Source organism: Protobothrops mucrosquamatus, unplaced genomic scaffold (genome assembly GCF_001527695.2).
Source record: "Protobothrops mucrosquamatus isolate PMUCROS unplaced genomic scaffold, P.Mucros_1.0 scaffold880, whole genome shotgun sequence".
NCBI lineage: Eukaryota > Metazoa > Chordata > Lepidosauria > Squamata > Viperidae > Protobothrops > Protobothrops mucrosquamatus.
In genome coordinates this window covers 493,461-520,283 of record NW_015387134.1, presented here as the reverse complement: position 1 = coordinate 520,283, position 26,823 = coordinate 493,461, and the positions used below count along the sequence as shown (strand labels likewise).

The 26,823-nt window shown below is 47.4% G+C and overlaps 2 protein-coding genes across 2 annotated transcripts; both read right to left on the bottom strand.

The window, feature by feature from the left end:
• Window positions 1-4,015: 4,015 nt before the first annotated feature.
• On the bottom strand, window positions 4,016-10,281 carry KLHL10 (kelch like family member 10). Its single transcript, XM_015819250.1, has 5 exons — window positions 10,094-10,281; window positions 8,381-8,870; window positions 6,985-7,602; window positions 4,595-4,744; window positions 4,016-4,390 (listed from the first exon to the last, which is right to left on the bottom strand). The coding sequence occupies exons 1-5, from the start codon at window positions 10,279-10,281 to the stop codon at window positions 4,016-4,018; spliced, it is 1,821 nt and encodes a 606-aa protein (XP_015674736.1).
• A 5,436-nt stretch (window positions 10,282-15,717) lies between these two features.
• WDR24 (WD repeat domain 24) lies at window positions 15,718-26,543 on the bottom strand. Its single transcript, XM_015819274.1, has 9 exons — window positions 26,063-26,543; window positions 24,929-25,106; window positions 23,009-23,690; window positions 21,277-21,392; window positions 20,348-20,469; window positions 19,420-19,524; window positions 18,643-18,980; window positions 17,165-17,349; window positions 15,718-15,902 (listed from the first exon to the last, which is right to left on the bottom strand). The coding sequence occupies exons 1-9, from the start codon at window positions 26,541-26,543 to the stop codon at window positions 15,734-15,736; spliced, it is 2,376 nt and encodes a 791-aa protein (XP_015674760.1). The 3' UTR covers window positions 15,718-15,733.
• Window positions 26,544-26,823: the final 280 nt, after the last annotated feature.

Here is a 26,823-nt window from a genome sequence, read left to right as displayed (position 1 = left end):
TCCTCCTCCACCACCACCACCACCTCTGCAACCCCACCATCAGTACTCACTTCTAGCACCGACGTGTACCCTACTTAAGTAAGGAAATGTTATGCAGGAAAACCACCAAGCTCAGAGAGCATCAAGGACCCCATAGTCGTCGTCCTCCTCCTTCTCCTCCTCCTCCTCCTCCACCACCACCACCACCTCTGCAACCCCAACATCAGTGCTCACTTCTAGCACGGACGGTGTACCCTACTTAAGTAAGGAAATGTTTTGCAGGAAAACCACCAAGCTCAGAGAGCATCAAGGACCCCACAGTCCTCCTCCTCCTCCTCCTCCTCCACCACCACCACCACCACCACCTCTGCAACCCCACCATCAGTACTCACTTCTAGCACCGACGGTGTACCCTACTTAAGTAAGGAAATGTTTTGCAGGAAAACCATCAAGCTCAGAGAGCATGAAGGACCTCATAACCAGCCAGGCATTAAAGCGTTTTGGATGAATGCAGTCCATGAGTTTTCTTGCAGATTTCCTTCTCTTCATCACCGGCTCTTGCTAACCAAGGAAGGAGACGCTGGTCCAAAACCTCAGACGGGCCTCCGATTCCCTCGCCCGCCCGCTTCAGCTCAACCGAGGCATCCTAGTCCAGTGGTGGCGAACCTATGGCACTAGTGCCAGAGGTGGCACTCGGAGCCCTCTCTGTGGGCACTCACGCTGTCGCCCCAGCCCCGCCTCCCCCCATAGCCTCCTCACCAGCAGCCCCCCCAGAGAAGAGTCACCCCTGGGTGCGGCCCGTGCAGAACTGCACAGCCAAGCACATGGCAGCTGGGCAGTAGATGATGCTGCGGGGTGTGGGTGGAGGGCATGGCCACCATGGCCCTACAGGGCCGCCTGGGCGATCTGCGGCGTGCCAGGGATGGCCCTGAGGGTGGGCGGAATGAGGGCTGAGCAGGGCAGGAGCGGGCAGGCCGAGCGGGGGTGGGCCGGTTTTTGGGCACTCGGTCTCTAAAAGGTTCGCCATCACTTGTCCTAGTCTTTGGGGCTGAATTCACCCAAGAGGGGAAAGAGGTCGCGCTTTGCAAAAAGAGACAAATGCCGCCCACCCTTTCAGGAAATTCGCCTCTTTCTTCCCCTTTCTCGGAACCGAAGCAAGGAACGCGCCTTTGAACCGGTTTCCCCAAGCAAAGTCTCCCTGCACAAACCTACCCTTCTCACGTGCAAAAAAAAAAAAGAAGAAGAAGGCTCGTTTCGGTTGGGAAAAGGAGACCTTCTCAACAACGGAGGGCTCGTGGGGGTTCTTTTTTTTGTTTTGTTTTGTTTTGTTCTGTTTGGTTTTATCGGTAGCGGTTTCTAACTTTGGGTTGCGAGATGGCTCGGACGGCGAGTCCGTCCTTCCGCGCGTTGAACCGAGAGGGAGAGGAACACCTCGACACCTCAACATTGGGGTGCCCCAACTCTGCGGGGAGGGGGGGGGTTTAAGAAGCGACCGGACAGCCATCTGTCCGAAACAACGCAGGTTTCCTGCGAGAGCGGGTGGGTTGGACTAGATGACCTCCAAGGTCCCTTCCGACTCTTGTTACTCTTCCTATCCAGCGCCCGCAAGCCGAAGGATTCTCCGCGCCTCGACCCGCTGCGTGGTTTAGATCAGAATCAGAATCGAGCTGGAAGGGACCTTGGAGGTCATCTAGTCCAGCCCCCCCCCCCCCGCGCTCAAGCAGGAGACCCTATAGTATCATTGATCTTAAATTCGGATGGGATCCCGGGATGGAAAGAGATCCAGAGCTCCCCCCCCCCNCCCCCCCCCCATCCCGCGATCCCTCGCTGCTTTCCGCGGGGGGTATTTGCAGCCAAAGCCAAGCCCCGCTCCCCTTTTCGCCACCCCTCGCCTTTACCTCTCCGGCATCGATGCAAGACGTGGGGATCCCCCAAGACATCCAAAGTCCCTGGAGGAGCCAGCCCTGTCTTCTGCCGCCCCTTTGCATTCTGGGCTTTGTAGTCCAGGCGTTGCAAATGCACTCCGTGGGAAGCCCGAGTCAACTTTCCATTTTTTATTTTTATTTTTAAATGTCTCTGCATGTTTTGCCATTTTCTTTCTTTCTTTCTTTTTAAATGCATTTTGGGTTGGGTTATTTTTTTTTTTTTTTGCTGCCAGGGGAGATGGATGGACTACAACACCCGGCAGGCACCGAGCGCGCAGCATCGCACGGAGCCCGGGTGGAGCGAGATTGGCGTGGAAACTACGTTACCCACAAGGCGTCGCGGCCGAAACTGAGCGCCTGGGCTGCTTCGGGTGGGGGTGGGTTGTCTCTTCGGTGTCTTGACAAACAAAGACCCGAGGGGAGGGGGACCCCTGCCTTCGGACGCGCGCCCCAAGATTGGGCCGTCCTGGCATTTAGATGTGCATCGAGTTCAGTAGTTGCATATTCAGACGTTCAGCGGAGATTGAGCAATTCCCGCATTCCGACCTGCAGCGGAGATTTAGCAATTCCTTATTCAGACGTACACCAGAGATGAAGCAATTCCTGCGTTTGGATCTGCATCAGAGATAATAATAATAATAATAATAATGATGATGATGATGATGATGATGATGATGATGATGATGATGATGATGATGAAGTTGGAAGGGACCTTGGAGGTCATCTAGTCCAACCCCCTGCTCAGGCAGGAAACCCTATACCATTTCGGACAAATGGCTGTCCAGTCTCTTCTTAAAAACTTCCAGTGTTGGAGCATTCACCGCTTCTGGAAGCAGGTTGTTCCACTGGTTGATTGTTCTCACTGTCAGGAAGTTTCTCCTCAGTTCTAGGTTGCTTCTCTCCTTGGTTAGTCTCCATCCGTTGCTTCTTGTCCTGCCTTCCGGCGCTTTGGAGAATAGCTTGACTCCCTCTTCTTTGGGGCAGCCCCTGAGATATTGGAACACTGCTATCATGTCCCCCCTCGTCCTGCTCTTCGTTAAACTAGATCTGCTGCAGCAGTTCCTTATTCAGACGTGCAGCAGAGTTTTCGCATTCTCGCCTTTAGATGCGTGGCCCTGCTTATCGACTCATTGGTGGGGACCCCTCACTGCAGCTGGAAAACCAGAAATCAGGTCGCCCTTATCTGGGTCTGTGTTGCCCGATGCACGGATTAATTTAATCCAGCCAGGTTCTGCCTCCTGAGATTTAGGTGCACGCAAACCAAAGCTGACTGGCAATCAATTTCCCCCTTTAATAGCCATAACAACCTGGGTTTTATGCTGACATACTGCACTTGCCCTGCATTGCTCTCTTTATCTGTCCATCTCTCCAAAACTTGCTTTATATACGCTCCAGAACGTTTCCTTCCTTATCTTTATTATTATTACAAATAATTCAAGGCGGTGAACATATCCAACATACTTTTACCCCCACAGCATCAACCCTGTGAGGTGGATTGGGCAGAGAGAGAGAGAGTGACTGGCCCAAAGTCACCCAGCCAGCTATCACAACCAAGCAGCACTAGAACTCACAGTCTCCTGATGATTGGCCCAAAGTCACCCAGTCAGCTTTCCTAGCTAAGGTAGGACTAGAATTCACCAACTCCTGGTGATTGGCCCAAAGTCACCCAAGTGGTTCTCATGCGTAAGGTGGGACTAGAACTCGCCAACTCCTGGTGATTGGCACAAAGTCACCCAGTCACCCGGTCAGCTTTCATAGTTAAGGCAGGACTAGAACTCACCAACTCCTGGTGATTGGCACAAAGTCACTCAAGTGGTTTTCATGCGTAAGGCGGGACTAGCACTCACAGTCTCCTGGTGATCGGCCCAAAGTTACCCAGGCAGCTTTAATACCTACGGTGGGATTAGAACTCACAGTTTCCTGGTTTCTAACCCGGTACCTTAACCAGTAGACCAAACTGGCTCTCTAAATTATCCAACCATGAGAAACGCCGCTTTCACGCATCTAATGAGGACTAGCCTCTTGGTTTATCTAGAAAAGAAGAAAAGAGGAGATTTCACTTGTACATCTAGTTCTTGCTTAGAGGGCTTTATTAGTCAAGGAGCGATTTTTCACACCGGGAGTGTGCTCGTGGAGGACGAATATTTGACCTCGTCTCTCTGGGATGACCCCACGTAGTTGTCCCTCCTGGCAGCGTACTCCCCGACGTTGGGCAGGCCCGGGACCACGCAGCAGCTCAGTGCACTGCGGTAGATGCTCATGTCATGGGCATCATACCACTCGTCTGTCTTCTCATCGTAACACTCGACGTTGAACGTGGTCGTGAAGCCATTGAAGCCGCCCACCACAAAGAGCAGGTCGTCCACCACTTCGATGCCAAAATTGCTCCGAGGGTTGAACATGGTCGGGATCGTGCGCCAGGTGTTGGCAATGGGGTTGTACGCCTCGGCGCTCCGGAGGCGGTTGGCGCCGTCAAAACCGCCGACCTGCAGAAAGAAAACAAAAAAACAAAGCAAACCTTGGCCCCATGGCCGATGACGGGTGGATGGAGAAAATCCAAAATTTCATAGCTAGTCCCTAGTCCTGGAGAAAGCTGCCCTGGACCAAGCGAAGGGGCATGGTCCTAGTAACCATCATCAACCAGGTACAGGCTCGCCTGCCATTACCAGCCTAAGAAGACCCAGCCTTACTGCATAGACGTGTTCTCCGTACGCAATCACGCCGATCCCGCTGCGCCTGCTTCGCATGGGAGCAATCAAACTCCATTGATCAACCTTGGCATCGTAGACTTCCGCCGTGAAGAGACACTCGTTCCCATTGAAACCACCGCAAATGTAGACCTTGTGTTTGCAAGAAAAAGATAAAGGAGGAGGTAGGGAGTTAATACTACCCATGCTAGCACTGAGAATGTTGGAAGGGTGTTATTCATATACATCAGGGGTCCCCAACCCCCGGTCCATGGAGCACTACCGGTCCGCAGCATGCCAGCAATCGGTCCGCACAAACAAAGCCCCATCTGCAGGATGCAGGCAGCACACAAAACCATGCATCTTGCAGTCTGCAGAAAAACCTCTCTCCATGTAACCGGTCCCTGGTGCTCAAAAGGTTGGGGACTTCTGATATACATAATGACACTGAAAAGATTGGAAGTCAATGTGAGGTGTAGAACCTGGAGAGAACTAGGGTTTACAATGCAGGTTATCTGTATGCTGTTGGCTTGTTCTACAACATGAACTCTACAACATGGTTAACTCTGGGTATCTCTAATTTCTAATCTCTTAATTTATAGGCGCATCAATGCTTGTTTTAGTGCATAACTCAAATCATGGTTTTCTTCCTTGTCCAGAATGGAGCAAGGCTCTCTTAAGGCAATGGAATGCCTGTGATGCCTCGAATTCAGTTCCAAACAAAGATGCTTCAGACTTCCCAGGAGTGTGAATCGACCCTTGTCATCATCTCTTTAAAGCAACTGCATCTTTTCCTGGGATAGCATAGCTGCTTTAAAGAGCTGCAAGCTGGAGTTTCATCTATTACCCTGACCCGACAAACCCCAGATGGTTCAGGTGAGCCATTCGAATTTTACTTAGACTGAGTTTATTCAGTACGTTCCTGGCTGTAAGAATGACGTTCCACATGTTCACCTGAATTTGATGTAAAAAGAGAAATCGAACTTGGTTATCGTCAGCTTCTTAAGCACACCTCGGTCCATTTTGTTCCTGCCTTCTTCTTTTTCTCTCTTTCAAAAGAAATTGATAATGTTCGCCCTAATAGCAGCTTTGGGGAAATGTACAAGGATAAGAATTGGGGGGAAAGAAAGGTGATTTTTCCCCCCGTCAGCCAGGAACCACTGTTGATCTTTAAGTGGCACGCTCCAAAATCAAAAGAGGTACAGCCAAAAGGAACGCCACGTAGTTGCCCTGACTTTAAAGATGAATGAAGGTTAAGCGCAATTATAATTTGATATAACAGATACTCCTCGATTTACAACCGTTTCTTTCGCAAGCATTCAAAGTTACAATGGGACTGACCAAAGAGCCTTTTTCACAACAGGTCCTGGCACTTTGCAGCATCCCCACATTGTGGCCTTCCCACTTGATCAAAATTTAGGCACTGGGCAACTGGCTTGTATTTACAATGGTTCAAGCCAAGTGACTGCCATTTTTGACCTTTCCACCTGATCTCCAACAAGCAATCGAAAGAGAAAGCTGGATTCGCTTCACTAGAACGTGATTCATTTTACAATTGCATTTAACAGCCATAGCCCCCCCCCCCCAAAAGCAGCAAACTCAGTACCAAAATCACTCAAGAACCACCTTGCTTAACGATGGAAATTCTGCCCCTCCCCCCAGTTGTGGCTGTAAATCGAGGACTTCCTGTATTAGAAAGAAACCGAGGGGGTGAATTGGTTTGATGCAAAAACTCTTAACGTTTTTATTTTCAAGGAGCGAAATAACAGAATAACAGAATGACAGAGTTGGAAGGGACCTTCGAGGTCATCTAGTCCAACCCCCTGCTCAGGCAGGAAACCCTATACCATTTCAGACAAATGGTTGTCCAATCTCTTCTTAAAAACTTCCAGTGTTGGAGCATTCACCGCTTCTGGAGGCAGGTTGTTCCACTGGTTAATTGTTCTAACTGTTAGGAAATTCTCTTTAGTTCTAAGTTGCTTCTCTCTTTGATTAGTTTTCATCCGTTACTTCTTGTCCTGCCTTCAGGTGCTTTGGAGAATAGCTTGACTCCCTCTTCTTTGGGGCAGCCCTTTAGATATTGGAACAGTACTATCATGTCTCCACTAATCCTTCTTTTCATTAGACTAGACATACCCAATTCCAGCAACTGTTCTTTCTATGTTTTAGCCTCCAGTCCCCTGATCACCTTTGTCGCTGTTCTCTGCACTCTTTCTAGAGACTCAACATCTTTTTTACATCGTGGCGACCAAAACTGGATGCTGTATTCTAAGTGTGGTCTTATCAACGCGTGATAAAGTGGTATTAACCCTTCCCGTGAAAGATCCAGCACATGAGCGCGCGTAGGCTCTGTGAACTGTATTCCCTGCCGAAAAATTCTACAGTATAATTACCTTTCCGTAGAGTGTCGTGGCACTTGCGTCGCTCCTCTGCTCGTGCATGGGGGCGATCAGGGTCCACTGGTTGGTCTCGGGCTCATACCTCTCTGCCGTGTTGAGGCGCACGTAGCCGTCAAAGCCCCCCATGGCATAGATGAAGTTGTCAAGGACGGTGACACTGACGTAGCAGCGCCTAGAGTGCATGGGGGCCACTTGGTGCCAGCTCTTTTTGATGGGCTCAAACCGCTTGACACTGTTGAAATAGTCCACGCTGTCAAACCCGCCAATGATGTAGACATAGCCCTTCAGGTAGGCAGCCCCGTGGTACGCCCGGGGACTCTCCTGCTGGCAAGTCACGTTCACCCAACGATCCGCCCGGGCATCGTATGTCTCGATGGCGTTGGTTGGGCTCCCCCCGCTCCAGCCACCGATGGCAAACAGGATGGCGTAAGGGAGCCGGGGTCTTGTCAGCGGATTGGTGAAGTCGGAGCTCGAAGGGCCGTTCATGTTCAGATCGTACATGGCTTTGAGGGCATCGATCACGATGGGCTTGCACTCCTCGCTGTCCTTCACGTAATCATGCATTTTGACGTTGTTCATGAAATATTCCGCATGCATCAAGGCCAGGCGGACCTTCAAAGACAGGAGGAGGGTTGAGAGCGTTGCAAGATGTTGGGCGGAGAAAGGAAGGTCAAGAAGACAACGGGTCGATGGAGATTTTCAATCATCCAGGAAAAGCTGTCTGGAGGTCGAGTCACGTCAACGGGAACGCACGGAAATGTCCACTTGCCATGGCTCAACTTTCAAACTCAGCTTTACCTGGATGATTGAGAATCTTTTAAGATGAAGAGACGTGGTGGCACAGTGGTTAGAAGGCAGTATTGCAGGCTAAGTCTGCCCACTGCCAGCAGTTCAATTCTGACTGGCTGAAGGTTGACTCAGCCTTCCATCCTTCCGAGGTGGATAAAATGAGGACCCAAATTGTTGGGGGCAATAAGCTGCTTAGAGAAGGCTGTAAAGCACTGTGAAGCGGTATATACATGTTATTGCTATCTTCATCAACAAATTGCAACACACTTTGGCAAGGAAACGGGGGGGATTGGTACATTCGGGAGGATTGGTACATTCCAACGATTCTCTACCTTAGTAACTTGCTCAGATTAATGAAGCTGCTTGGACAAGCAGCAAAAACTAACAAAAATAACTTTCCATAGTGGTCAATCTGAGTCCAGTTTGGTATGCAGCTCCCTATTTCTGCCCAGCTGGGTAGACCTTGAAGCGGCATCTTGAGGCGGCTTCTACTTTCGTTTTCCCCTAAGCCTCCCCTTTCCTTCATTCCCCCTCCCCACAGTTCACAGCAGACCGTGGCTGCATAGTAGCCAGCATAAGGTAGTAGTTGACAAAGACTCACCTTCGGTAGCAGGACCGCCATGTGCTGTTTCCGGTTGGGGGGTTCGTGGGCGATCCACTTGAGAATGGCTTCAAAGACAGCGTCTTCCTGCTTCACGTTGAGTTCGTCCTTTTCAATGATGTCCTTAAACTCATTGACCGAGAGCTCCAGGAATTCAGTAGACGCTTTGACCATTTCCTCAAAGTTGTGCAGGATGAACATGTAGGCGGCCTGACGTAGCTCCGGGCAGTAGTAATACTCTGTGAATTTGCAGATGCCGATGCAATTCTCCAAGCAGAGCTGAGACTTCATAAAATCGGAGCAGGCCCTGACGATGCCCATCACGTTAAACTGGTCGGCAGCCACTAGGAGCCTCTCCACATTGTCCACCGTAATGGGCACTGTCCTTGTGTAGGCGTATTCAATAATGAGCTTCATCATATCTGGGGTAATACCAGGAATATTATATATCTTTTTTTCGGAGTTGTTCCAACTACTGGTAAAGAGAGCTCTGAAAGAGAAGCGCAACAGTCATGGCGCCGGGCCTCAAAGGGGCAGCGTTGGCTTAATACAGGGGTCTCCAAACTTGGTAACTTTTAAGACTTGTGGACTTCAACTCCCAGAATTCCCGGGGAATTCTGGGAGTTGAAGTCCACAAATCTTAAAAGTTACCAAGTTTGGAGACCCTTGGCTTAATGAAATTCTCATGCTCTAAATTCTCATTCTTGCTTTTTGTGATTCTATCTTGTGCATTATGGGGTTTGTTTTGCACAGCAGTTATTGAATATCCCTTGGTCCACAAGCTGTACAAATGTTGAAGAGTTAAAATCTCCTTTATTTTAGAATGTCATTTAGACCGAGAAGGCAAATATCCTTTCTTAAAAGGCTTTATCTGTGGGTTTTACTTTAAAGGCTGAGTTATTTCAAAGGAGGCTAAAGACTCTTCCCCACAGGAGACATCCATGGAGATTCTCAATTATCCAGGTCATGGTTGTCCCAAAGGTGCATTTTTCCTCCAAAAAAACCACAATTGGACTTTGTGTTTTTTTCTTTGAAAGCATTTTGCTTCTCAGCAAAGCTTAGAACTCAACAAGCTTCTTGGATGAGAAGTGAAACGTTTTCAAAGGAAAAGAAAGAAAGAAAGAAAGAAAGAAAGAAAGAAAGAAAGAAAGAAAGAAAGAAAGAAAGAGAAAGAAAAACAGAAAGAAAGAAACAAGGCAGGAAGGAAGGAAGGAAGGAAGAAAGAAAGAAAAAAAGAAAGAAAGAAAGAAAGAAGGCAGAAAGGAAGGGAAAGAAAGAAGAAAGAAAGAAGGAAAGAAGGAAGGAAGGAAGGAAGGAAGGGAAAGAAAGAAAGAAAGAAGGGAAAGAAAGAAAAGAAAGGAAAAGAAAGAAAAAAGAAAGGAAAGAAAGAAAGAAAGAAAGAAAGAAAGAAAGAAAGAAAGAAAGAAAGAAAGAAAGAAAGAAGGTCCAGTTGCTTTTTAGGGAAAAAAGCTCCTTTGGGATCTGCACAAAGATCCTCACGTTTTGAATTTCTCACTCCTAGAATCGACCAAAAGGTTTATTTATTATTAAACTTATATGCCACCTGTATGGCTAGAGGCCGCTCAAGGTAGCTACAACCATTAAGGCTGTCCAGATGAGAGAATCCATCATCCAGTGCTTATGTGCCCTGAGGTCTCCCTGGAAAGCCTGGCTGGATGCTTACATCCCTTTCAAGAGACGGGGAGCACTGACCGAAAATAAGAGCTGCAGCTACAGAGAATGTTCTTATGAGCATTGAATTCACACCCGTTGACTTTGATGATGACGTCACAGAGCTTCCCTTCCAGCCGAAGTTCATTGAAGACCGTACAGGCCATCGCACTCATCTTCCGCTCCATGTGGCGATAGGAGTACCCTGCCGAAGCAGAGGCATCATCCATTTTTTCAAAGTGGGGGAGGCACCGGGAAGAGCTGCCAGGCCTTCCACTTTAACCCTCCTCTTGGAAAAAAAGGGTGTGATTGGTCCAGGGGTTCCAGAACCGCCTCCCATAATGAGGCCCTTGACATGACCAGGTTCTAGAACTCCAGCTGCCCTCGGAAGCGAGCAAGCTCATTGCCTTCACAAGAGGGAGAGGGTGGTGTTGGGCGTCTAGAGGGCTCCCCAATGTCTATGGAGATTCTCAATCATCCAGGTCATGGTTGGCCTGGAGGCTAAAACATATAAGGAACGGTTGCTGGAATTGGGTATGTCTAGTTTAACGAAGAGAAGGATCAGGGGGGACATGATAGCAGTCTTCCAATATCTCAGGGGCTGCCCCAAAGAAGAGGGANTGGACAGCCATTTGTCCGAAATGGTGTAGGGTTTCCTGCCTGAGCGGGTTGTTGGACTAGAAGACCTCCAAGGTCCCTTCCAACTCTGATATTCTGTGATGGTTGTCCCAAAGGCCCTTTTCCAAAAGGCAACTGGACTTTCTTGGTGTTTTTTTTCCTGGAAAACATTTCGCTTCTCGTCCAAGAAGCTCCTTCAGTTCTAGAGGGTTCCATTGATTCCATTCAAAAGGAATCATGCTCGGGACAGGGTCCACCTCTCCTTGGAGGAGAAAGGACAGCTGAAGATGAGGCACAGCACGCTTTTTCCAGGAGTACTGAAATGCTTTCAAAGGACTGGTGCTGGAAAACCAGTAGGGTTCAGCCTTGACACCCAGATTGTATATCTACAGATAGAAGAGTTTGAAGTTCAGGGTTGAACTGTGGGGTTCTTGGTGCTCTCTGAGGTTGGTGGTTTTCTTGCAGATATTTCATTACCCAAACTAGGTAACATCATCAGTGCTAGAAGGGAGTAGGCTTTGTGGAGTGGGAGAGGAGGAGGAGGAGGAGGAGGAGGAGGAGGAGGAGGAGGAGGAGGAGAACGACTGTAGGGTCCTTAGTGCTCTCTGAGCTTGGTTGTTTTCTTGCAGACATTTCATTACCCAACTAGGTAACATCATCAGTGCTAGAAGGGAGTGGGCTGTGTAGAATGGAGGAGGAGGAGGACAACGACAACTGAGGGGTCCTTAGTGCTCTCTGAGCTTGGTGGTTTTCTTGCAGACGTCTCATTACCCAACTAGGTAACATCATCAATGCTAGAAGGGAATGGAGTTTGCTCTTTTTTTTATATACTAATTATATATTGCCTGTTCCTTGATTAGGCTGTTGTTTACGGTTGGATTATTTGTCTGTGTTGGTAGTTCCTTGATTGTACCACTTGTTTAACAATCAAGGAAACAAGGAAGTAAACAAGGAATCAAGGAACTAGCAACACAAATAATCAACAGTAGACAACAGTCTAACCAACTTTGGTGGGGGGGTTTTTGGAATTCATATTTTAAACTTTTTGAATAAAAATAATCAGAAACAGGATTTTCCAACTCTTAAGATGAATCTCGCTAGCCAAATTTTCACAATGCTACTTCAATCTCCATGATGAAACATTCAAACGCAGATGTATTTTAATGGCTGATATTATTCCATTTTCATCTTTCAACGAATCTTCTGAATTTAAATACTTCATTGTTGCATTTTCTCATAAGTTCCCCATGGCAAGGTTTTTCTTTAAAATGAGAGGGGCATAATAATGGCTAAAAACAAAATCCTAGGTAGTCGATCTCCATAACATCAGCTACAAACCAGGTCAGATCACTTCATAAAAATTGCTATTCCATAGCAATGCTATCATTTTAGAAGGGGGAAAAAGAGGAATCAGGAAAAAAGGTCATACTGTATAGGGAAGTGTTGATTAAAGAGTTCATAGAGCAGTAATAGACATTATTCTTAACAGAATAAGAGAGTTGGAAGCCACCTTAGAGGTCTACTAGTCCAACCCCTTACTCAAGCAACAAATCCTATACCATTTCAGATAAATGGCTGTGGTTTCTTCTTAGAAACCTCCAGTATTGGAGCACCCACAACTTCTGGAGGCAAGCTGTTCCATTAATTGTTCTCCGGAATAGCAGAATAACAGAGTTGGAAGAGACCTTGGAGGTCTTCTAGTCCAACCCCCAGCTCAAGCAGGAGACCCTATACCAGGGGTAGTCAACCTTGGCTCTTTTATGACTCGTGGACTTCAACTCCCAGAATTCCTGAGCCAGCATGGGGGAACTATGGCCCCTTCATGACTTGTGGACTTCAACTCCCAGAATTCCTGAGCCAGCCACGCTGAGGGGAAAGGGAGGTTTCCAAGCTGAGCCATGCTGGCTCAGGAATTCTGGGAGTTGAAGTCCACAAGTCATGAGGGGGCCATAGTTCCCCCATGCTGGCTCAGGAATTCTGGGAGTTGAAGTCCACAAGTCATGAGGGGGCCACAGTTCCCCCATGCTGGCTCAGGAATTCTGGGAGTTGAAGTCCACGAGTCATAAAAGAGCCAAGGTTGCCTATACCATTCCAGACAAATGGTTGTCCACTCTCTTCTTGAAAAGCTCCAGTGTTGGAGCACCCACAACTTCTGAGGGCAATCCTTTTCTTTGATTAGTTGTTCTGTCAGGAAATTTCTCCTTAGTTCTAGGTTGCTTCTCTCGATTAAATTTCTTGTGTTGTCTTCTGGTGCTTTGCTAGCAGCTTTTCCTAAATCTTTTTAAAGGGTTTTTTTTTTGTTTTGCTCTTCATAACACATACACACGCTTCGCTGCCCTCGTGGTATTTCAGATTTGGTAATTGAAAAGGTGCACCCATCACCCAATGATGCTGAAAAGTGGGGACCACATAGAAATGTCCACACACCTCATACACAGCTGTCTCTCACTTTTCATCTTCTGCTGGTTTCTGCCATCAGGAAGATACCGGGTCTTACGACCCAAAAGCAGAAACATCTTTTTTTAAAAAAAGATGGGATGTGGATATGACACGGAAGGAGCAAACTATGAGAAAGCAATTAAAAGAGGTTCCTGGTTTTAAAAGGCTGGGAAGCAGATGGAGAGCAAAATCCATTTTCCGCCTGATTTACTGAGGGGCGAGATTTGATCAAGCAATCCAAGTGTTTCAAAGATGAAAAGAGCAATTTGAAAATGAACAATCCCTATCAATGCCCTTTTGTTGCACTGTAAATGCATTCGAGCAGAAACTTTTAGAAAAATGGAGATTCAGCAAACCAAGTCATTGCATTCTTTATTTTTGCTTTTAATACCCTAACGCAGTGTTTCACAACCTTTGCAACTTTAAGATGTGTGGACTTCAACTCCCTAACAAAGACACTAAGCTGGCAGGAATAGCCAACACCCCAGATGATAGGCTCAAAGTCCAGATGGATCTCAACAGACTTGAACACTGGGCCCTGTCTAATAAAATAAAATTCAACGTAAAGAAAAGTCAAGTCTCACACAAGAAAAAACAAAAGTACAGGTATAGATTGGGTGTTGAGACTCTAGAAAGAGTACAGAGAAGAGCAACAAAGATGATTAGGGGTCTGGAGGTTAAAACATACAAGGAAAGGTTGATGGAATTGGCTATGTCTAGTTTAACGAAGAGAAGGACGAGGGGGGACATGATAGCAGTGTTCCAATATCTCAGGGGCTGCCCCAAAGAAGAGGGAGTCAAGCTATTCTCCAAAGCGCCTGAAGGCAGGACAAGAAGCAACGGATGGAAACTCATCAAGGAGAGAAGCAACCTGGAACTAAGGAGAATCTTCCTGACAGTTAGAACAATTAACCAGTGGAACAACCTGCCTCCAGAAGCGGTGAATGCTCCAACACTGGAAGTTTTTAAGAAGAGACTGGACAGCCATTTGTCCGAAATGGTATAGGGTTACCTGCCTGAGCAGGGGGTTGGACTCGATGACCTCCAAGGTCCCTTCCAACTTTATTATTATTATTATTATAAACCTGGCTGAATAGTGGACAATCATCTAAATATGAGCCAGCAGTGTGTGGCAGCTGCCAAAAAAGCCAATGCTATCCTAGATTGCATTAACAGAAGGACAGACCCAAGATCGTGTGAAGTACTAGTACCGCTTTACAAAGCCTTAGTAAGACCACATCTGGAACACTGCATCCAGTTTTGGTCACCCCATTATAAAAAAGATTTTGAGACTTTGGAAAGAGTGCAGAGAAGAGCAACAAAGATGATCAGGGTCCTGGAGGCTAAATCATATGACTAGGTGTGGCTAGTCTAGTGGAAAAAAAAAAGGACCAGGGATGACATGATAGCAGTGTTCCAATATTTGAGGGGCTGCCATGAAGAAGAGGGGGGTCAAACTATTTTCCAAAGCACCTGAAGGCAGGACAAGAAGCAACGGATGGAAACTAATCAAGGAGAGATCAAAGCTGGAACTCAGGAGAAATTTCCTGATAGGGACAACAATTAACCAGTGGAACAACTTGCCTCCAGAAGTTGTGAATGCTCCAAGCCTGGAAGTTTTTAAGAAGAGAGTGGACAACCATTTGTCTGAAATGGTATAGGGTTTCCTGCTTGAGCAGGGGGTTGGACTACATGACCTCCAAGGTCCCTTCCAACTCTGTTATTCTGTTATTCCCAGACTTCCCCAGCTAGCATTGCTGGCTAGGAAGTTCAGAGAGTTGAAATCCACACTTCTTAAAGTTGTTGAGGCCGAGGAATACTGGTGTAACAAGAATAAGGCTATAATTCTATACACTCAAGACTAAATTCTGTTAGATCAGATGGACTTATTTTTAAGACTGATAAGAACACGGTACATAACCAAGTATTTTTTCTGTTTAAAAACTGTAGGAGCTTGCTAAGAATAGGATCTCTAAAGTTATTCTCATCAGACAAAGTGTTCTTGTTTCGTTGCTCTGCATGAAATCCTAAAACTATTTCAATAACATATAAAACCCTCTCTCTTGTGCAGCCCAACCATACCTTCTCCAGCTGTGAGCTGGAAATTTAACTTTTGGCCCAGATCAGATTCTGAGGTCTCCTATTTGAGGAGAGAGCCTCAATCCTGTTCTGTAGCTGGCCAGTTATTTGGAAACCTTTGTACAAGAAAGTTTTGCAAATGCAAACGAACACGCGGTTAAGTTTCACTTTGTTTAATTCGGTATAAAAAGAACTGCCTGAAACTTTCTGGAGCCATCCTGGCTAATAAAGCAGGTTTTGTACAGAACCATGGTTAAACAACAAACTGCCTCCAGAGCAGGACATTAGAAGAAAAGATCTAAGTGAAGTTTTCTAGCAGAATCCCCTGAGCATGTGGCTGTGCTGGGTTTTTCTTTCTTTCCAGGAAGCAGAAAAATTACAGTCCATTTTGCAACACCCAACCTGCTGTGGTTTCACGGCAGATATCTAGATTAGCAACCACAGTGACTGTCTCCTTCCCTTCCCCCCCCCCCCAAGTGAGGTTCTCAGTTCTAGGCAGCCCCCAGGTTTTGGGGGGCTCAACGGACATAAACGTTCTTTTTGAATTCAGGTGTATTCGCAAACATGACCGCATCCTGTAGGGCAGTGGGAGCTGGTTTCCAGCCATTTCATGATATGCTGCAGATGACCACCGTGGCTGCAGCCTTGGCACCACACAAAGAGGCCCTTGACCACATGGTGGCACACGGCACACATGCTGGCACACTGCCGACACCTGGAAGAGACCAGAAAGAGAGAAGCAGCTGAAGGACACAGGTGGAGTTGCAGGGGAAGAGCAGAGCCTCAGGCCCCAGAGTGATTCCAATCTTTCTTCAGTTATGAAGCTCAGCCTGTTATTTGACCCATTCTCTCTCTCTCTGTCTCTTTATCTCTCTCTGCCTCTGTCTCTGACTTTTTCTTTCTTTCTGTCTCTGACTCTTTCTTTCTCTTTCTCTCTGTCTGTCTCTGACTCTTTCTTTTTCTCTTTTTCTTTCTTTCTTTTCTTTCTTTCTTTTTCTTTCTTCTCTCTCTCTGCCTCTCTGTCTTTCTTTCTGTCTGTCTCTGACTCTTTCTTTTTCTCTCTCTGCCTATCTTTGTCTGACTTTCTTTGTCTGTCTCTGACTCTTTCTTTGTCTGTCTCTGACTTTTTTCTTTCTTTCTCTCTCTCTGCCTCTATCTGACTTTCTGTCTGTCTCTGACTCTTTCTTTTTTTCTCTCTCTCTGCCTATCTCTGTCTTTCTTTCTTTCTCTGTCTCTTTCTTTCTCTGTCTGTCTCTGACTCTTTCTTTTTCTTTCCTCTTTCTCTGCCTCTCTGTCTCTGGCTTTTCTTTCTTTCTTTCTTTCTTTCTTTCTTTCTTTCTTTCTTTCTTTCTTTCTCTGACTTTTTCTTTTTCTTTCTTTCCCCCCCCTCTTTCTCTGCCTGTCTCTGACTTTTCTTTCTGTCTTTCTGTCTTTCTTTCTTTCTCTTTCTTTCTTTCTTTCCCTTCCTTCCTTCCTTCCTTCCTTCCTTCCTTCTTTCTTTCTTTCCCTTCTCAGCCTAGACTATTTCACAAGCTTTGGAGAAGGAAGACAAATACAGGTAGTCCTCGACTTATGAGCCCAACATTTCTGTTGTTCAGTGAGACATTCGTTATGCGAGTTTTGCCCCATTTTATGACCTTTTTTGCCGCAGGGGTTAAGTGAACTGTTGCAGTTGTTACATTAGTAACACGGTCGTTAATCGAATCCGGCTTCCCCATTGACTTTGCTCGTCAGAAGGTCGCAAAAGGGATCATGTGACCCCGGGACACTGCAACCGTCGTAAGTACATGCCAGTTGCCAAGTGTCCAAAATTTGATCACGTGACCCCAGGGAGATACTGCAACAATCGTGTGACAAATGGTCACAAGTCACTTTTCCCAGTGCCGTTGTAACTTCGAACGGTCACTAAACAAACTGTCAGTCGAGGGTTAGCTGTACCACATACAGGCTGCGTGTTAGCAGCCGTGAGCTTCTCACCGGTCACAGATCCAGCCTTTGTTGCTCATGGGCCGCTTGCAGTTGCTGCAGTTGATGTGCAGGGTGGTGGAGGCCTGGTTGAGGCAGTGGATGGCCCTGCAAGTGCTCAGCTTGATCACTTCATTGGAGATGTTCCACAGCTGGAACCGCTGCAGCAGGTCAATGTAGGACATGTACCAATGTTCCTGTGGAAACGGAAGACGGCGATATGGTGGCATCCCAAACTTCAGAAGCCACTGCGTGTTTCTCCCAAGACTCAGAAGCATTTATACGGTTTACGGGTAATCCTTGCTTAGCATAACATTTGAAGTTATGACGGAACTACCCGAAGCTACTTATGACCCAGATCTGGAATTCCAACGGCTCTACCACCCCCATGGACACACGACTGCATTTCAGGCCCTTGGCAACCAGCTCACCTTTGCGGCCAGTTCCGTGGTCCTGTGACCACGATTTAGGATGCTAGATGACCGAGTGGGACGGTTGACAATGCATTTTAGTGTTTTTCAACCCTTTCCTTGCAAAACAAGACCACAGGAGTACATTAATTGGCTTAATAACTGCAGCAACAACAAAAAAAACCACTGTAAAATTATTCCGGTCATGTTTCTGCCCTGACTTACGACGGAAATTCCGGCCTCCGTTAAAATGAGAGAGTCGGGGACTCCCTGTATTGACATGTTTGCTTTTTCAGCTCAAAACTATGGCTAAATTAAAATTGGAGGATCTCACCAGGATGTTCAACTAGTGGGGTGAAAGGAAAAAGGAACGCAGCAGTCGGACATTTTCTCTGCACATGAAAATGGATGGACGTGGGTTCCATCCCAGTTTTAGCCCAGCAACCATCAGCCAATGCAAAGTCACCAAGTGGCAACTGCTCAGGTGCCATGGAAGGAGGGCAGAGGTGCCCAATGCAATAGGTGAAACAGCAGAAACCTTCCAGGATGGTGTGACCCTTTCACACAGGAGTTCTGCCATTTTTTTAAAAACCAGAAGTCAAAGGATGTTTGAGTCAAATGATCTCTTTTGCAGTAGTCGTTAAGCAACTGCTGCAGTCATTAAACGAAGCATTGGTTCACTACGGCTGCAATTTTGCTACCCCCCCTTAAAATGCCAATTTTTTGCAAAACGGCAGTAAAACACATTCGTGCGACCACAGGTGATGAATGCAGCCCGACTGCCGAATGCCCAAAGTTTAGACATGTGACTGCAGAGGGGAGGACCGTGGTCACCGGAAGTTCGGATCTGGGTCGTAAGGTTGGGCATAACCACGAACGGTTACTAACAGACTGGTTTGTAAGTCAAGGACTACTTGTATTTCTTCTCCTATGTCCCTCGCTTGAGTAGGGCGAGCAAAGAGGCAGCCCAATGGTCAGAAAAAGCAGCAGCAGTGGGCAAGGTTTTTCTCTAGCACCCCCTACTGGGACAGGAGACTTAGCTGGTGCTTGACCGATTATCACCTGTGGATATATAGGTACCTGTGTCTGGTCGTCAATCCCCTTCTTGATGCGATCCCCCAGCACAATCAGGATCGACACGGCCATCTGGACGTCTCCCTGCTCGGCATAGAAGAGCAGCATGTCATGGACAATGGGGTTGAAGAAATCGGCCGGCAGGCGATTCTCGTAAAGGGAGTGTGAAATGGAGATGAGGGAGAACGATTCCACGGGAGTGAGAGAAACGGTCTCCGCCTCGTTGCCACTGACGTGGGGCGAGTCGGCTTTGTCCTGCAGATGGTCCAGTGCAGAGGGGTTGTCTACAATCTCGTGGCGTAAAGGAAAGGCTTCCTGGGGAAGGATATACTCTTGGTCTTCGGCTGCAGGAAGACACGGAACCATGAAGGAGAAAGAGAGCAGACCCAAACCACTCCATTCTCTCCTCCTATATAACGTTATATTATAGAGCTTGTAAGACTAATTGGTTTCACACTGTCATCTTTTGTTTGCCTCCTAACCGCTCTGCCCTTCGGAGTGCTCGTCGAGCACTGGATAATGAAAAAGGGATTCATGTTTTTATTTACGTGCAACGGAGAGAAAGGGATTACAAGAGAGTAAGCAGGCACACGACAGAGAATACACATCGAAAGCAATGCACTGACACCCAGCAGCCATGAGCATGCTTGATAAACCGCCTTGTATCCCCCATTGTGTGTGCCTGCTTACTCTCTTGCAATCCCTTCTTCTCCGATCTCTCAGAGAGAGAAGAAAAGAAAAGAAAAACAACAGATTAGGCATTAAAGCAGGACAGGCACTCACTGTGAGGATTCTCATGGTCCATCATGTACAGATCATCTTCATCAGCTTCCACATCGCCCAGGAGATAATCGGCAGGAACGTCACTTCCTTCTGTCTCTTCGTTCTCTAGACATCCAGAAAAAAAAAATGCTTACAAGTAGAGTCATAGAGTTGGATGAAGCTGTTTTGGCCACAGAATTCAGCTTCCTGTTCAGTGCAGGAGTTCAGATTAAAGCACCTCTGATCAAAGGCAGTCTAGCGCCCGTCTAGGCTCCACTTGAACAAAAACAATTGAGAGAAGTTCATTCCTTCCTCCAAGATTTGCTGTTGTGCCACTTGGCTACTTAGAAGTTTGATCAGAATCTGCCTTCATCTAGCATGGATCCATTGCTCCATGTCCTAGACACCAGAAGGAGATTGTAGCTTCTTCTAGGAAACCCCTCTTCGGGTATTGAATGAATGGTATCATTCAGGTAGTCCTCAACTTATAACCATTTGTTTAATGACCGTTTGAAGTTACAGTTGCACTGAAAAAGTGCAACTGGTTCTTGCACATATAACCATCGCAGCATCCTCATGTCACGTGACCAGGATTCAGGCGCTTGGCCACCAGCATGTATTTACAATGGTTGCAACATCCTGGGGTCATTTGATCGCCATTGGCGACCTTCCCAGCCAGCTTCCAACAAGCAAAGTCAATGGGGAAAGCTGGATTAATGATCATGTGATTCACTTAATGAACGCAGTGGTCCACTCAACAAGCAGGACTAAAGGTCATAAAATTGGGCATGGCTGACTTAGCAACCACCTTGCTTGGCAACAGAAATTCTGGTCCCAATTGTATTTTGCTTCTTCTGTATTTTGCTTCTTCGGCCTTCTGTTTGCCTGGACTGAATATACCCACTTCCTTTGTACAGCTGTCCACCCCCCCCCCTCTAGGTCTGCTCACCATCATTATTGATCAGAGTTGAGGATGAATCCATGAGAATGGCTTCGGGACGGTTCTCCCCCTTGGTCCTCTCCAGCCGTGACTCAGTGCCTATTCCAGAGGGAATATCTTTCAAGTTAAAGCTGGGAGAGAAGCAGAAAAGGCTGAATAGTCCATAGTAAAAATTTCCTTCCTATATCCCCTTCTTCTATATGTCCACAATGCTTGCAATTTCGGATAAGAGCGATTGTTTTTAATTCTGAGCTTGTCGCCAGCTGAGCTATCTTTATCTATTTAACATAATTCCTTCTTTTTTGTTATCTCTACTGTTTGTTTGTTGGCTTTCTGTCGTTTTCTAGTTTTAATGTTTAACAATTTGTAAACTGCCCAGAGTTGCTGGGCAGTTGGGCAGCTTAGAAATCTCATGTAATCATGGCAACGGGTCCTTGGGAAGGACTCGATAGGCAAATATAAAATACCAAATCCAGTCTACAATCTGGATGAGTGTGTGATGAACCAAAACAATAATATTATGTGGCTACCAATCTTATATACGTGACTCTGGGTAGCCAACAAAAGAAAAAAACAGCAAAAACAACCCAAAATTAAAAATAATAGGGCAGCCAAGAATGCTCATATTCCATATTTAATATAACCAGGCTTACCCACACTGTATCATTACAAACAGATACAGACTAATCAGCAATATCTTTGAATTATTTGATTTACCATTTTGTACTATTTCCTGTTGGCATTTGACAAAACCTCCAAGGATTGGCTGTTCCAGAGTCTTTAGGCAGTGTTTCTCAACCTTGACATCTTAAAGATGGGTGGATTTAGGCTCCCAGATTCCTAATCTAAATGGGGGCTACAGGGCCTCACCTGGATTTGCCCCAAATCACCCTTGAGAGCACATGTCCCGCAATGCAAGCCCCTCCCCTTCTCTTTACCTATTCATGAGTGGAAGGTTAGAGCTACTTTTCCCCAGGCTGTGGTTGAGGTTCGTGGCAGGGACGATGTTAGGGCTTGAATAAATAATCCGGAGCATTGTCCACGTCTGAGCGACCTGGAGAAAAAGAACAGAAAAGGCTAAGAAACTCCCAGCCAGGTCTGTCAACTGAAGGACTGTAAACCAACCCTCTAGCACAGTGATGGCAAACCTTTTAGAGACTGAGTGCCCAAAAACTGGCCCCGCCCCCATTCTACCCCCTGCTCTGTCCCCACCCCATCCTCCGCCCCGCCTGCCCGCAGGACCACTCACTGCCTCCAGGGCCCACCGCAGATCGCCCAGGCAGCCCAGCAGCACCATGCCCTCTGCCCGCGCCCCGCAGCATCAACTGTGCGCGATGGGGCATGAGAGCAGAGTCTTGTCTATGCTGCCTGGCTGCCATGTCCTTGCCTGCGCTGCTTCGTGTGGGCCACACTCGGGGGCGACGCTCCTCCAGGGGGGCTGCTGGTGAGCAGGGGGTCGCGGGGGAGGTGAGGCTGGGGCAACGGCACGCGTGCCCACAGAGAGGGGGCTCCGAGTGCCGCCTCTGGCACGCGTGCCATAGGTTCGCCACCACTGCTCTAGCAGATTGTCTCTCAACCTTAGCCACTTTTAAGAGGTGTGGATTTTAATTCCCATGCTGGCTAGGGAATTCTGGGAGTTGAAGTCCACCTGTTGGACTGGACTGTAGACTAGACTAGAGTAGAATTCTTTATTGGCCAGCTGGGATTGGACACACAAGACATTTATCTCCGGTGCATAAGCTCTCCGTGTACAACAAAGTGACAGATCATAGATCGTTAAGCATATTTACAATCGTTAATCATAAGATACAAACAACAAGTGATAAATCACGAAATACCGATAGGAGAAGATAGTAGGAAAGATGAGAAATGAGAAGATGAGAAAGAAGAGAAGGATAATAGCAATATAGCCCTACTTAGTCCTAAACATACAACAATATCTTTAGGACTAAGAAAGTGCTGTGGGAATTAGATGTTCAGCAGACTGAGGGCACAAGGGGAAAAAAACTACCTTTGTGTCTAGCTGTTTGGGGAAGCAATGCCCTATAGCGGCTTCCTGAGAGGAGAAGTTGAAATAGTTTATGTCCAGGCTGAGAGGGGTCTGTAGATATTTTCACAGCCCTCTTTCTTGCTGGTGCAGTATACAGGTCCCCAATGGAAGGCAGGCTGGTTGCGATTGTTTTTTTCTGCAGTCCTAACCATCTGTTGAAGAAACACTGCCCTAAGGCAGTGGTGGCGAACCTATGGCACGCGTGCCAGAGGTGGCACTCGGAGCCCTCTCTGTGGGCACACGAACCATCGCCCCAGCCCCGCCTCTTCTCACGGCCCCCTCGTCACCAGCAGCCCCCCGGAGAGTCACCCCCGGGCATGGCCCACATGAAGCAGCGCAGCCAAGGACATGGTAGCCGGGCAGCGGGGACAAGACTCTGCCCTTGTGCCCCGTCACGCGCGGGGCACGGGTGGAGGGCATGGCTGCCATGGCGCTGCTGGGCTGCCTAGGTGATCTGTGGTGGGCCGTGGAGGTGGTGGGTGGCCCAGCGGGCACGGCAAAGCGGGGACGGGGTGGGGGGGCGCGGTTTTGGGGCACTCGGTCTCTAAAAGGTTCGCCATCACTGCCCTAAGGGATGAAGCCCTGAACTGGAACAGCCACATGAAGAGATGGAACTTTACCTGGTTGCGCTTAAGCTCTTTGGCTACTTTGGCGTTGTGGTCACACAGCTCTGCCAGCGGTCGCCCGGTCAGGAGGTACTGTTTGGCAGTCCGCACAAACCAATCCATGCTGCTGGCATCGCACCCGGCGTCTGCTTCGAAGACGCTGAGGGCGCTGGAGGAGGAGATGAACTCAAACTGCTCCGCGGGGTCCAGCTTGCGCTTGAAGAAGATGGGGTGGCGGCGGTCCCCGAGGTAGGGCTTGCGGTTTGAGTCGGAGGAAATGAGGCTCTCCTTGGCCGCGAAAGCCAGGTCTCCAAAGAGGCTGTAGCAGAGACCCTCCGGGTTCGCCCGTTCGATCGGCTGGCTGGCGTCCTTGAAGATGTGCTGGTAGAGAGTGCTGTCCTTGGATCCTGAGAGGAGGAAGTAAGGGTCGTGCAGGTGACGCCACACGATCCCGGTGGTGACGTCTTTGTGTTCCTCAAACATGGCAGAGGGGATGAACGGGCGCCGGATGTCCCACACGTAGATGTTGTGGTCCACCATCATAGAGCAAGTGGCAATGTGGTGCTTGCATTCGGGCCTCCACTTGACCCGGGCTACGGAGGCGATCGTCTGCACGCAGTAGATCTCTTTGGCCCGGTTGGTGCTCATGTCCCAGACTTTCACCATCTTATCTCGGCCGCCTGTGGCCAACCAGCCTCTTAAGAAAAGGAAGAAATAATTTAAAAAAATACTAGAATGCGCAGAGATGGACAGATTGACTATGAGACTCGAAAGAAAAGGAAGAAACAGACTATTATCAAACCTGGAATTTATTTTACTATTGGCTAGAGCAGGGGTAGGCAACCTGGGCTCTTTTATGACTCGTGGACTTCAACTCCCAGAATTCCTGAGCCAGCCATGCTGAGGGGAAAGGGAGAGGTTTCCAAGCTGAGCCATGATGGCTCAGGAATTCTGGGAGTTGAAGTCCACCAGTCATAAAAGAGCCAAGGTTGCCTACCCCGGGGCTAGAGAAAAGAAAAAAGGATTAAGAATTAAACATGTATTAGCATATGTAAACTCAGACAGCACGTTGGTTGAAAAAATATTATTGTCTGTATGAAAAAAATGAATAAAAAGATTACCCCCCTCCCCAAAAAAAGGAAAACACAAAAGATATCCCAAAGTGGCTTTTTCACGAGGCAACTGGACTTTCTTGTTTTTCTTTGAAGACGTTTCTCTTCTCATCCAAGACTGAAGAAACTTCTTGGATGATAAGCGAAACGTCTTCAAAGAAAAACAAGTCCAGTTGCCTTGTAAAAAAGCAACTTTGGGATAGCTATGACCTGGATGACTGAGAATCTCCATAGACATGAAAACACAAAGAGTTTAGGAGACTAATAAACAGTTCAGCCACAATCTCTTAAGTTGGTGCAGCAGGACTGGAGAACTAACAGTCTTCTAGGTCAGGGGTGCAATCTTGAAACAGGATTTGCTTAATATCTGTGTGGCTTGCTTAACAAAAACGGTGATTTGCTTAACAACCATGTTAAAAATTGTAAAATCTAGCTGAACCAGCAAGAACGTACGATAGAAATTCTAGTCCCAATAATGGTTGTAAAGTCCGAAAGGGCAAAATGATGTTTAAAATACGAAGAGCAACGTACGCTTCCAAACAAAATGCTTTGCAGAAAAGTTGCACGAAGCGAGGGGAACTGAACAAGTGCTGAAAGTAGAATCCCAGATTGCTCTGTCAGAAGGTGCTCTGTCAGAAGGTGCTCACCTGTCTGAGATGGTATAGGTCCTCCTGCTTGAGTAGGGGGCTGGACTAGAAGACCTCCACGGTCCCTTCCAGCTCTATTCTAATTCTAAGGTGCTACGAAACAAGGCAGGCACAGAAAAGCATCCGAGACAGAAAAGACATCCACCCCCCCCACACACACACACAGGTGTTCATACCTGTCCTCTGGATGCCAATCACAACAGAACACAGGTCCGTTGTGGGCTGTGAACATCCTCTCGTAGCGATCAGGCCGGCGAATATCCCACAGTTGAACGTTGCCATTTTCAAAGGTGGCAGCAAAGGTGAAGTAGTCACGGATACTAAACTGGACGTCACGGACGCTTTCCGATTGACCTGAAGGAGGTAGAAACCACATCAGATTGATCTTCTATTTCAAACTCTCCAAACTTGGTTGATCTTCTATCTTCTACTCTCCAAACTTGGCAACTTTTAAGACTTGTGGACTTCAACTCCCACAATTCCCCAGCCAGCCGGGCATGCCACAAGTCTTAAAGTTGCCAAGTTTGGAGAGCCCCGTTCTACCTGGTAAATCATCCAGGGAATGTTTCCCCTCCAAAAACAGGTTCGGTCCCCAACCTGGTGCTCCTTCAAATGTGTTAGGCTCCAGTGCCTATAACCTCCTAGCCAGCCTGGGTGCTGGGGATTATGGGCAGTGAAGCCTCCTCATGACAAGGTCAGATTCTCCCATTTTCAAAGGGACTTTTTGTGCAAAACAAAACGGTGAAATGATGCTAGATGGATTGGATAATCAGTAATACTAATAAACGATTTGAAGAATGAACGTTATGATGTAAGGGGTTTAATGTACGTTTCATTTACATCTGCTATAAAAACAGTTGGAAGATCATAGAACACAGAATCATAGGGCTGCAAGGGATCTTGGAGATCTTCTAGTCCAACCCGTTGCTCAAGGCAGGAGTCCTGATACCAAAAGGTGGTCCAGTCTATTTTTGAAAACCTCCAATGATGGAATACCCACAATTTCTGAAGGTAAGCCATTGATTAATTGTTCTGTCAGGAAATTTCTCCTTATTTCTAGGTTGGATCTCTCATTAACAAACTTCCACCCATTACATTTTGTCCTGCCCTCTGGTGCTTTAGAGAATAAGTCGATTCCCTCTTCTCCGTGCCATCCCCTTGAATGTTCAAATGAAGACTCTGCAACGTCTATACCACTTGAACCTCAAAAATTTGCTCTTTGGAACATTTCTGTCTTCAGTAGTGTAAGATAATTCCACCCCATCCTATTCTACTCATGAAATCAGCAACTCCCAAACATGGATCCTTACCAGAGAAAGTGCTGACCGAATCCTTCTTCCGTAGGTCAAAGCACTTCATATAGCCATCTTGAGACCCGCTAAGGAGCATATAGACCTCAGTTGGGTGAAAGCACACCTTGTTCACCGTTCGCTTGTGCTCCATGAAAAGCTGGTCCTGTTTGTTCCGAGAGGGCTTGCCAAGGTTCCACGTCACCACCACCCCGTTCGTGGCCGCCGTGGCCAGCAAATTCTCATCCATCTGGTGCCACACCACGTCGGCACAGCTGAAGTTCAGAGATGGTTTGCGGCCGACGCGCAAATTCAGTTTTTCCATAAACTGGTCTTCTTCGATGGAGTAGATCTTGAAAATGTTGCGTCCGGCCACAACCACTTGAGCGGCGTCACGGCACACGCTGATGGCATTAGAAGGGGCATCCAGGTGGCAGCACATGGTCCGTCCAGTGATCGTGTTGCCACCGAGAGCGGTGGTCACTCTGGCCATTTTCTCCATGGCGCCTACAAATCCAAAGGTTTGTCCAAAGCAGCAGCAGCAGCAGCAACAACAACTGTAACACAAAGTAACATTGCAATATTAAAAGCAATCTGCAACAAATTGCAAGTCAACACTTCATACAGGTAGATCCTTGATATACGACAATTGAGGCCTAAATTTCTGTTGCTAAGCAAGGCAGTTTTTAAGTGAGTTTTGCCCAAATTTACGACCTTGTTTAGCCACTGTTAAATGAATCAGGTGGTCCTTAAGCAAATCTGTCATTGACTTTGCTTGTCAG